The sequence below is a fragment of the Pleurodeles waltl genome, chromosome 3_1 (genome assembly GCF_031143425.1).
Source record: "Pleurodeles waltl isolate 20211129_DDA chromosome 3_1, aPleWal1.hap1.20221129, whole genome shotgun sequence".
NCBI lineage: Eukaryota > Metazoa > Chordata > Amphibia > Caudata > Salamandridae > Pleurodeles > Pleurodeles waltl.
In genome coordinates this window covers 920,270,586-920,282,634 of record NC_090440.1, presented here as the reverse complement: position 1 = coordinate 920,282,634, position 12,049 = coordinate 920,270,586, and the positions used below count along the sequence as shown (strand labels likewise).

At 39.7% G+C, this 12,049-nt stretch overlaps 1 protein-coding gene across 1 annotated transcript; it reads right to left on the bottom strand.

Moving 5' to 3' along the window:
- Positions 1 to 10,301: 10,301 nt before the first annotated feature.
- Positions 10,302 to 11,618, bottom strand: LOC138283548 (uromodulin-like). Its single transcript, XM_069221488.1, has 2 exons — positions 11,564 to 11,618; positions 10,302 to 11,020 (listed from the first exon to the last, which is right to left on the bottom strand). The coding sequence occupies exons 1-2, from the start codon at positions 11,616 to 11,618 to the stop codon at positions 10,302 to 10,304; spliced, it is 774 nt and encodes a 257-aa protein (XP_069077589.1).
- Positions 11,619 to 12,049: the final 431 nt, after the last annotated feature.

Genomic DNA, 12,049 nt, shown 5'->3' with positions numbered 1-12,049 from the left:
CGAAGGTACAAAGAGAAACATGCCCCTCACAAGTTGAGTTTTGTTCTGTAGAGCTGACAGTAGAATGTAATTCGTATCATGTACACTAGCTAGTGGCAATTCTTAATTCAATCATAACAGAATTCATGCAGCCTAGACATTGCACACTAGCAGCAGTTTCAGTTTGCCTCCGACCAATCTATGCCAAAAGTTGATGTCCAAGATGTCAAGACCCATGCTCCAGGGTACAGAGCTCTTAAATTCTGACCAGGGTCTGCATTATAGAAATGGGGAACTAGCCCTGCCAAACCACCTCTTCCTGTTCTACATATAATACCCCCTCCCGTTAGGAATAAAGACAAGAGGTCTGGGAAGAAAACCAGTTCTAAGGCCTCTCTCACACTAGTCCCTTTGTTTCTGTCACTCCTACATCCCCATCCCTAGTTAAGCAGCCAATAATTACACTACCCAGGAATCCTGCCAGCAGAGCTCATTCTTTTGTTCAGTTGCAGGAAAACATTTTCACTCCTCAAAGGGGTGCTAACATCTGCGATTGAATACAGGAGAAACCAACAGAACTGTGTGTACTGCGTGCATAGGTGCTGGAAAAAACATAACCATGCTGGAGTTAAGAAAGTTAATGAGCAATTTCCCTGGCTTTCATTTTGTTGTTAGGTCGAGCGTAAGCGTTCTACCTCATGTATACTTTTAGTATACTTTTTATGGCTTAAAGTGATTGCATTTGTTGGTTGCAGTGTCCTTTAAAAAGTCTTGATTGCTAGTAGTCAGTTCTGCCCTTTTCTCCCTCCATTTTCTGTTTCACAGCAGTGACCAACTACTGTATTATTCCATTTTGATATCTTTATCTGTTGCTCTGACTGACTTTTTCTGTTATTTCTTTGTTGCTGCCTTTTCACTGAGAGTGTTTTAAGATGGTAGCTGTCTGTTTATTGCAGCGTTCAGTTTCTCCCACCTCCTCCCATGTCGCTAACGTTTGTTTGAGCTTTATTGAAGTGCCATCCTCACTTACCTGTGGCTCATAAAATAAGCTCAAGAAGCCACAATATACCCTTTCTGATAGAATGTAGCTAAACCTAGAAGCAATAATGTGAAACTTGCTTTGCCTTGCAGAGTCTCTCTCCCCAAGGCCCCTCCCTGCCAGCACTCTTGATATCACACACAGGGCATTGCTTATGTCCTTTACGGGGGCCATAAATTTCTCAGGCTGCTCTGTTATTATTAACTTCATTAGAGCCTTGTTGAAATGTGAGGAAATAACTCTTGCAATCCTTTTAATTCTGTTAAAGTAAAAAAAAACTTTTCCAGTTTTATTTTCCAATTTCTGTTCAGAGGTTTCTGGTGTAAGTAGCCCCCAATGACCACCAAAACATGTCAGGAAAAGACGAAATAATGAGACAGGGTAAACCAATGTATGTGCAAGAAAAGTCCAGTTCTGAATTTACAATGCCAATATTTCTAACTCAAGAAAATGTGAGACCTATTGCATTACAAATGCATGTTTATCTTGTTGCATTTTCTGTGCATTTAAAGACAGAGGTCAAATGTCAGGCCATGTGTTCTGCTAAATTGTTGCTTATTTGGATACTGGAGTTTATCATTTATCTGACAACAAAATGAGAGGATTTGTAAAAGTGACTTAGGTGACATTCTTGCTGTGCTACAGAAAGCTAAAGAAAAAGCACTGGGATGTCAGTTTTTGTTTCATAATAAACAACAGTATTTGAATATTTTTTTTAATGAACCATGCACACATTTCAAAATGTATCAGCAAATAGGAAAAAAGCAATGAAGCACATTTTTTGTAATTTTCAAATGTGGGATATTAATGATTCAAATACATCAATACACTTTACTGGGAATCAAGATTTAGACAAATTATCATTTGTGAACCATACAGTTTTACAAACTGCATGTCTATGCAAATTTAGTGGCCTTTTCAACTTTATACTTTATAACTCCACTTCACTTTCTTTGCCACAGTTTTATCTCCAGCTCCAAATAGGGGTAAAAAATGTATATTGTTTAGTTAAAAAAAAACATAACAATATCAAAAAACATACCATATGTGTGGATTGATAAGCACTTCAGCAAACTTTTCCTTAATATAGACATCCTTAAAATGGCACAAAAAGATAATACAATGTCTGGAGAGGGCAAGTTAAACTAAATCTTCAACACTGAGAAGAAGCAAAATGCACGTAGATCCCCAACACACAGTGCCACATACATTTAGGAAATATAAATGCCACCTGGGGTTTATTTAAAGTTTGGCAGATGTTCCCCCAAACAATGGTTGATGCCCCATCTATCCTATTTAGAGTATGTAGCCCAGTGCACATTCTAACTAGGCCTCCTGCATCCACCAAACTCTAAATGACACCCTAACTATGTAAACAAACCACTGACTCAGGCAGCAAAGGGCGTAACCTTAAACTGTGTTATGTCAATGGTATCCAGCTCTCTACACAGATGTTACACTAGCCCCTTCCCGGACAAAATGTACAAGTGGCAGCTGAGAATAAACATGAAGACCCTAAGGGAGTGGAAGGAATTTCAAAAGTAGTGTAAAAGACCTAGAGAAACTGGAGCTCTGGGTCTCTGTCTAGTTACCAGTAAAACCGATTTACCAACTTGATGAACAAAATCGGGGGGTTACCAAGGTAAAGGTGGCAAAGCAACTTGTGGCTGGTATCAAAGTGAAAAAAAGATGTGAATCCTGGGTAGACCCAGGTGAAGAGGCATATTGGCCTGGAGGCTTTTGGCTAGGTTGTTTTAGCAGATAGGATGTGCAGAAGAGAAACCGTTTTACTCCCCTGGCTTAGACAACTAGTTTTAAATATCTGCAAAAAATTTTTTATTAATGACATTGAGGTGCAGATATTGGCATCGGTACACTGATACTGGCAAAGGGACACTAACAGAAATGGGGGCGACATTTTTCCTTGATATAGGGGCACTGGAAGAAGGACATTGTAACTGACACCAATATTGGAATAATGGCACTGTGACAATAACACTGGTTCATGGGGATGTAAGGACATAGAGTCACTGACACAAGAACTAAAACTTACACACGATTTCTGACAATGGGATAAGAGGATGCTAATACTTGGTCTCAAGGACCAGGCAAGAGAGAGGGTACGAGGCCAAGGACTCTTGGACCATGGAAATAAGATCAATTAAGTCTATGATCTCAAATAAACAATAATGCTCTTTAATAGTCCTTGGCCCAAGAGGGCGTAAGGTTGGCAAATGTTTCTATTCAGCAATGCTTTATATCTTTTATTCTTGAGATAATGATAGAGCCTATCAGCTTCCACTCAACAACTGCTTAGTTATACCCTCTGTGTGAGCCCTAGTATACACCTTTCAGTTTCCATGCCTCATCCTGCTGCATCTGGGCAAGAGTTGCTCTTCTTTCAATTATTATTTGAGGGTTCTTCATCATTTAAATTGCACTGCTTGTTACTTGTCCAGTTACTTTAGAAGCACCGTGGACGCAACCATACAGATTGAAAGAGGCCAATATAGAGTGTGGGTCTACACCCAAAATATATCACTCTCACTCATTGTCAAGTAGTAGCCGATTAATAAAACAGATTTAGTGCAGGAAGTCAACATTTTTGTTAAAGCCGACCTGTGGCGCCTCTGAATGATGTGGTTGCCGATTACTAAGACTGTTCAGTTTTGATTCAACAGCATTGCTATTTCTCTATCACCACCTTATATTGTTTTTTATTATTCTTCAGGGTTTGCATCCCTGCTTTCTCTTTCTTTCTTTTTCTTCTTCTTTCTTACTTTTCTACCTTTCTTTTGGTGTGGTTCAAAGTTTAATGATGAAAAATAGGTCTTAGTCCTCAAAAATAATTGCTGTTACCCACCACCTGAAACCACTTGTTCAAATTAAGCACTGGGTCCAAGGCTCTGGAATGTTGGCTAGGTGGCTGCTTGGAAAGCTCATGTTCCTGGGCCCAGTGAAAGTGGACCCATTTCCATACATATTCCCCAAGCTGTGTCCATTGTCCCCCAATTTCCCTACATTGTTTGCCTGTCCTACCGACTGCTTAACTAGTGACTCTTATAAAGGGTCAATTTACACACAATGCAGTGCTGACAGGGTGAACCTCATTAAGTCAACAAATCTGTATAGTCATGTGCGAATGTGTTTAGAACTGCCTTTAACATCCATTCAGTTATTATCAATAGTTGATTGTTAAGCATGTTTAGGAATGCAGCATTTTGCACAACGTTTCTCAAAGGTACCTTGACAATTTAGTTTTCTATCAATTTTATTGGCCTCTGGTGCTTTCCAGACACCATCTGACACACATGTTCTGAAATTTCCTGATTTTTCTCATTATACTTTAAAAAGCACCACTTCGACTATTCTTCACAGATAGTTGTAAAGATAGAATAATTCTAATACTTTAAGTAACACAAAATATGTTGTGTTCCTGAAAATCTCACCGCATTGTGCTGTTTACTAAAATATATTGTTGAGAGAACCAATTCTCTGCCCATTTTTGACATTCCTTTTATGCTGTAGTTGATGTTTGGGGCCATAGCTTCAGGATCTTAATTCTAAATATTAAAAAAATAACATAGTGGTCACATTAAAAGTCTATTTTTGCTATTTTTTGTAGTTACAGTGTCCCAAGATGGCCACCACATTGTTTTGAAACAATGTAATAATATTAAACAATATGAAAAAGTATAATGCAAGATGGCCTTATTGCATCACACAAGCACTGGCAAAGTGTATACCAACAACAAGAAAGATTGACCTTGGCAGTGTTCACTAAAATTAAGCCAGCTGAACACCAGCTTGTCTCTATGTCTGCATGACATAGGTCATTCAATTTCAATCAAAGGTCTCGGTAAATTGAATGGCTACATTTACTGAAGTAGAAAGGATACCATTTAATGTAAGAGTTCAACAGGAACGATTTGAACTGATCTTGGAAGACCTTTTTGAACACTGCGATTACTAATTATTATAGTATTCACAGTATTTGTACTACCAGTTCTTGACTTCAATGCTCTTCTATTCTACCCTGCCCCATCAATGGATTGAAATAATTTTAGTATTACTTTCTTATGTAGGGATTTATATTTGAATGTACAGTGACATTAACATAATAAAAGACAATATGAAGCTGAAATGAAGACATTATATTGAAGGAAATATACCAATGTTGACATTAGTCAATGTAGGCCTCGAATTCAAACTGGCAACTCCTCTGGCAGTCATATTTCAGCACACAGTCATCTTTTCATATCAGTGTTACCCTGCACACTGAAAATTCTTGCATCAGTAATCTTGTTGTGAGAATTCGTATTGTTTGTTGGGGGGGGGGGGAAGAACCCCACTTGAAAGAATAATCACTATCCCTGTTAGGGTGAATATCAGTAATTAAACCTGTACTTAACACCCAGGGTGTTTGGCACAAAGCAGTCAAGTGCAACTCTGAGGCAATGTGTGAAGTATCTATGCAGCACTCAAATTGGACTGCTGGTCGCATTGGACAGTGTTAAAGTCACAAGTTCAGGCCAACAGTGAATAAGCACAGACCAGATTAAGAACCAGATTCATATTCCTGGAAACTTTACCTTCTGACTTTGTTGCAAAGACAGTATAATGTAGCTTTTCATTGTCCCGTGTCATGATGTATTTGATCCAGTGAAGTCACCAACCATGAGCTGTGAAGTGCTGCAATGCAAGGCTCTGTGTCCCTCTGTGTTGGAGCCAGGGAAGCAATTAATCAAGAGCTGTGCAGTGCTCAAGTGCGAGGCCCTGCTTCACCCTGCATTGGATCCAGTGAAAGCTTCAGCTACTAGCAAGAAGAACATGCTGACTCAAGCTAAGGGTCCAGGACCTTTGGGAAAGCACTTGATAGTCAAGATTTACTCTTGCATAGAACAGTAAAGGGGTCCTGTTGTGCCTGACCAGCTGGGAAACATGAGATACCTCTGGAAGCGTGTTGTGTTCCTGTAACTAATAAAAGAGTTTACACCCCTCGATTCAAGGCAAGCATGTACAATCATCGTTGTTCAGACAGCAGACTGTCCTTCTTCTGAAACTTCTCAGAGCTAGGATTGTTCTGATTTCAGGTTTAGGGCATACCACTTTCGTGCTCAGTACCAGCCTGTAGGTGGGATAACTCCTTCGTCTAAACCTAACCCTTCCAAAGACCCTCAAATAAAGGTGCTCACTGGGGTGTTCCAATATACAACATGACATGCATCTATTTCAAGAGATCAAATGGTACCCATGTTAACAGACCCAGATAGTAAAAGCCAATGTTAATAAACTCTTGCTGAGTCTACCGGGAGAAACAGTAATTCATTTGTAATGAGTGTCAACCTACTGCATAATACACTGTAAGTACAGCTAGGTGCCAGGGCACTGTCACCGAGACTAAAACAAGGGTAAACAAGTTTATGTCAAAAGCCTCCAGTACAAGCTCCTGCCAACGTACTATGGAAAAGGAAATCTCTTACCATACAGCCAATGTAGTAAAGGTGCCAAGTTAACTCTGGTCTCTTTTTTCTAAAAAACGGGGATAGCCAATCAACTTTAGCTAATCACAAAAAGTTTAAAAAAACAGACAGCAGGTAGCCTATTACACCACTCACCGGGCATGCGGTCCAGCCGTGTACACTGTAGAACTTGAGTGGTAAAGGAGTATTTTGATTCTTAAGCACCACCATGGTCAAGATCTGACACTTAAAAAAACATCATAACGGTCTCCAGAACAAAACTAGAAGGTTCCGAGAGAAAGGTGAAAGGCACACAGGAATGCAAGGTTCCATCCATCTAGTGTTGTGGCCTTAATTGAGTGGTTCGAGACACTTGCCTGCACAATAGCTCAAAACCGCAATGGAGCACAAACAGCCTCTCCTAAGAGTAGGTGGGGGACTGAATCAAATACTAGCAATATTAAATGCAAAAGAAGCGGAGAGTTGGTATATGTGTGCAATTACGTGTAAGCTTGCCTATCAGGTTGCCCGGTATATTAAAGTGCTGTGCAGGCCCTGTTAGTAACTAATATTACCCTTATCAGCTTGCTGTGATAACTAAATAAACCCTGTAAATTATGTGATGTATGTCTACAATTGATCTGGATGTCTGCTACTTAATAACATTAGTAAAATAATGTTTTGGAGTAATCACAATGGAGATACGTAGTGGTGACACTATTAAAGCAGGGTATAGTAATCTTGTAATCCAGTCACTGAGCCTACCCAAATCAGATTTGTTGCAGGTCCATAGTAACATTTGTGTTCAATCTAGCCATACTAGTTACCTTTTTTTACTTATAGAATGCTGGCATTTTCCACCTAAGCCAAATGTACCTTTTTGCCAGTGTCCAGAACCCGGGCAAGCACCTTCATTTGACGATCTTTTGAAGGTTGTACTGATATGCCACTTGTAAACAGGAACATCCCAGTGAGCACTTTCACTTGATGTCCATTCGAATAATATAATGATATAAGGGCCTTTGACATTCTCACTCATGGGATTATGGTTTGCAAGTTTGGCCCAAGTTGTATAACCGAGGAAACCTTATTACTCTTTATATGTCTTTCATCATCATACATGGAATATACTGATAGTATTTACTGTCCAACTAAGCTGACCAAGCTTCTTATTTTATCATTGTCCTTGGTGAGGTAGTAATTAAAAAGCTTCATTTCCAATATGTATTTTGATGTTTGTTTTAGATGTCTTGTCTTTCTTTGGCACTGAAGAAGCCATGAAGTTAAGAAGGTCAAAACTTGTTGACCCTTTGCAATGGAGAAGTGATTTTGAGATGTATTATTTTATAATTTGTGGGATTATGAGTAGGGCATTAACTACAAGGATAATTGATATTTGGTCAGGCTTACCGTTATCACTATCTCAAGGTGGATTAAGGACTGACTCAAGTAGTGAACCGCCTAATGTAGATAAATGTTTGACAGAAGGGCAACTAATAGATGTATTTCTTTGCTCATTTGTAATACTTTCTGTTTTCATGGTATATGAAATTGTTTTGTCAATGTGCTGTTAGCAACTTTGCATGTTTATAAAGGTGATATGATGTCCACAATTGATCTGGATATCTGCTTCTTTGGTCTTGATAATAATAAAAAGGATATTTTGGAGTAATCAGAACAGAGATAAGTGCTGGTGATACTACTTAAAGTTGTGTATAATAACTTTGTGATGCAGTCACTTGACCCCACCAAAATCGGTTTCTGGACCCCTCAATGTCCTACTAACACCGTGACATCAAGTTAAAAGTGTTGAGGAATTTGGCAGCCCCCAGTAGATCAATGAGCTCATCCACTCTGGGTATAGCGAGAGATTTAGCCTCAGTTGAGAGCCTGTTACTCAGAATCTAAGTTCGGGGGCAGTGCCCATTGTCGCAGCCTTTAGTTCCAGCACCACTGGACTAGACCAGAGACTACAGGAGGACTCAATTTTCCACAAATCCAACATCTTGTGCACTTCAACCTTGATACTGGCCCTCACCTTGTGGAACAGCCTGTAGATGCTATTCTTGACAGGCATGCTGTCACCTTATCCATGTCATGTGAACAACAATCATTGAGCCCTGGGACCAGTAAGTAGAGAGAGGTGTTCTGCCCTGAAAAATGATTACAATACTTCTGTTGCTTTGAGGTCTGGCTAGGAGAGAGGACAACTCCTTCCACTGACCCATCTTGCTCCATGGAAAACAGGAGGTATGGGAGGAGCTTGCTCTTCTCCTCACAATTGTCTGTCACCAGGAGCATAGTCACCTTTGACCTCTCGAAATATGGCTTGAGTTGAATTTGCAAGGAGGACCCTTAAGGGGTTCCTGGGTGTCTTGAGGTCCACCAGGTAGATGATCTCTGCTTTCTGCTCTTTGACTAATGTATACATTTTGCTACATCTGTTTTTAAATTCCTCGAAGTCTACCACACCACAAAATTATTGGAATACTTCATTCAGAATTTAAGTAGATTCTAATTTGATTCTAAATAGGTGCAAATAATGCTGTAAATTTCACTATTTGGCAGCGGTATTTAAAAAGAAATATGTGTAAAGAGCGAGTCCCCACTAACTGGAGTCTTATTGGAGGAAGGTATTTGCAACCCACCATTTTCAATGGTAGTTATCTGACACTGCATTGACTCTCCTGCGGCACCTCTTCTTCCACATGAATCTGCTCACAATTCCACACTCTGTCTGAACCCTTTGTGTAGATGAGAGAAAAGACTTGAGGTATTTGGGATGGTGTGAGTGTTTTCTGTCCTCAAGCATGTAACTTCCCTGTCCTAAACTGCTCAGTGACCAGGTCTAAGGTTTTGACATTACAGGAGTCTGGAGGAATGGGAAAATGTAAAAACAAATGTCACTATTATGAGAAATATTTACTTTTCAGTGCATTTCTCCATCTCATTTCTCATGCTACCTTTCTAGCCTCAATAATGGCAGTCTTCTTAAATTTGAACCACTCTACTGATGTTAGAGGAAACATAGATCTCATAATACATGCAGGGTCAGTTATGATATCCGTACAATAGAACTTTTTGTGGCAAATTATTGCAAAGACCAATATTGTAAAATCTATCTCTGATCCACAGCAGGTCCCAACAGTTGTGGCCTCTAGTGTAAGTCTCATCGCAAAACCTAGGCTACATATCACATTCTCAGATCCCTGACAGATATCAGAAATAGAAATATTGTGTAGCCATAATACTGTGTCGAAAATATTGAGGACCAAAATATTTTATTTTATTTTATTTTATATTTTAAGGGCAAATGGATAAGTATGGATTTACTATTCTTAATTCCCCGTCCTCGATATTCTTCACGGGATATTGTGGTCCACGAAATTTCTGTTTCCAATATTCTGTCTAAATACTGCTTAATAAAGGACCCTGAATGTGTATACTGACCAAAGCACATAATTTTCCACATTAGAATATGCCTATTTTTAATATCTTCTGGTTACAAAAATACAACAATAATGTGCCCATCAAAATGTAGACTTAGGTGTTTATTTAATTCCATTCACACCATGAACTATTTACCAAGAAGGTAATATCATTCATTAGTAAGAGAAGGTAATACAAGAAAAGAAAACTGTGATAAATTAAAAGAAATGTAAATCCAAAATACCACATTCTTTATATGGAACACCATCTGGTCTCTAGCAACTTTTTGTCTCCTCTTAAAAAGTAACTTACTTTTCCTCCCCGTAGTTTTCCTCCCTGGTCCCTTGGTTAATTCACTCATGCAGGTAGCTCAGATTGTGTTTATCAAGATATTAGCTCTTCCAGTCAGTACAGAATACCTCAGACCTCGAAGACCCAGAAAACTTGTATACGTAGAAGTCTCCAGGGCATGCTTTGACAAGGATGGACCCATAACGGGTGCAAGCACCAGATATTGTGTTTATCTGGACAGGTATAGTGCGTATACCGGCTTCCAAGGCTGGGTGGCTGCCCACCAAGGTGAAGGGCTCTGCAGAGCCACATCGTAAGCCCCCAACGCACCCTTCCTTCATTCTTACTCCTGCGCTACCCATGTACCGGAACCAGCCGTACAGAGAGCGGTCGGAGAGGAACCTGCCAGTGGAGCTAACATTGGACAAACGAGCTGTCCCATCCAGCTCTTGATAGTTCAAGCAGGGGTCGGTACACTGCAGTTCTCCATTTACATTGAGGCAGTCCATGGAACTATCACATGGAGAAACATTACATGGTACCGAGCGGTCTTCTGTGCACACATAAGTGCCCATCTCGTTTACACAGGTTGAGGGAGGGGAGCACTTGTTCAGCGACAGGTCTGTGCATTCATCCACATCTACACAGGTCTCCTCGTCCCAGGTGTACCCTGAGGGGCAGCACCCAGTGGCCGTGCAAGCAGATGTCTCCATGCATTGGAATCCATTACCAGTAAACCCTGCCTTGCATACGCAGGTCACATAGTTCCATTTTGGTTGACAGATGGAGTCCGAGGCACAGTCGCTGCAGGCTCGTGCATCTGTTGGAAACAACAAAGACGTGACACTGAAATATTTATAAATTTCATTAGCGCCTAAAAGACATGTCCTTTGAGTGAGTCCTTTGTAGATGTTTATCAATCTATAGCTCAGTCATAGCAGCCCATAAACTCTCAACGAGTAGACCAAAGAACAGAAAAAGAAATGGCAACCAAAATGGAGAGGTGACAGAAGGTTTATCACACAGACCTGTGACCTAAACCAGAACAGAGGCAAGCTACACATACTGTACTACAGCTCTAACAACCACTCAGGCAACCACTGAACACCAGTGAGGGGATTTGGGTCCCCCTTGACTAAGGTTAACCCACAAACCAAGGTAGTGGACAGTATGAGTGGACACATATTTTGTGACGCAGTCATGTAGATGTCTGTAAAAAAGTATAGGCTTGAAGAGTACGTTTATTTCTGTTCATAAATTCTCTTAAAAAGTAAAAAAAAAATCTTAAAATAAAACTATTGGAAAGACAATATGCAATATATAGTTGTGTATGTCACAATAAGACCACTAAAAACACTATTACGAGTTTTGTTGACAGTATACTCCATCACAAATATGGTGGATATTCCATCTGCCATATTACAAGAGCATTGACCCCCCATGGTAATTGTACTTTCAAAGATGGTATATCTGCCATGTTTTGAAGAAGAATCCCATGTGCTAAACTCTGGGTAAAGCCCTATATCCAGACCTAAAGCCCCAATGTGTTATATCAAAAACTTTGTTAGTCGCAGTGTGAAAGCTGAATTAATCACCAATGACTTGCATTTATTACTGGTTAACAATTTGCATGGAATTAGGCTAACATAGAAAATAATATGCAACTTGGAAAATGTTGCCACTTGAACAGCCGTCAACAATATTTAATGCTATTAGTGAATGCATATTATTACTAGTTATTGTGCGCATGTAGAGAAAAATGTATTAATATATCATATTAATGGTTTCATGCTATGTATTAGTTTAATTAACTTTAGGCGATAAGTTGGCGAGGTTTGGCCTAGTTTGC

What these genes read in the sequence shown, in the direction of transcription:
- LOC138283548 (XM_069221488.1), bottom strand. Translation starts at nt 11,618, where the DNA reads ATGGCAGATGGAATATCCACCATATTTGTGATGGAGTATACTGTCAAC. An exon ending in GTATACTGTCAACAAAACTC is followed by an intron (nt 11,021 to 11,563) that starts GTAATAGTGTTT and finishes TGTTTCCAACAG; the next exon opens with ATGCACGAGCCTGCAGCGAC.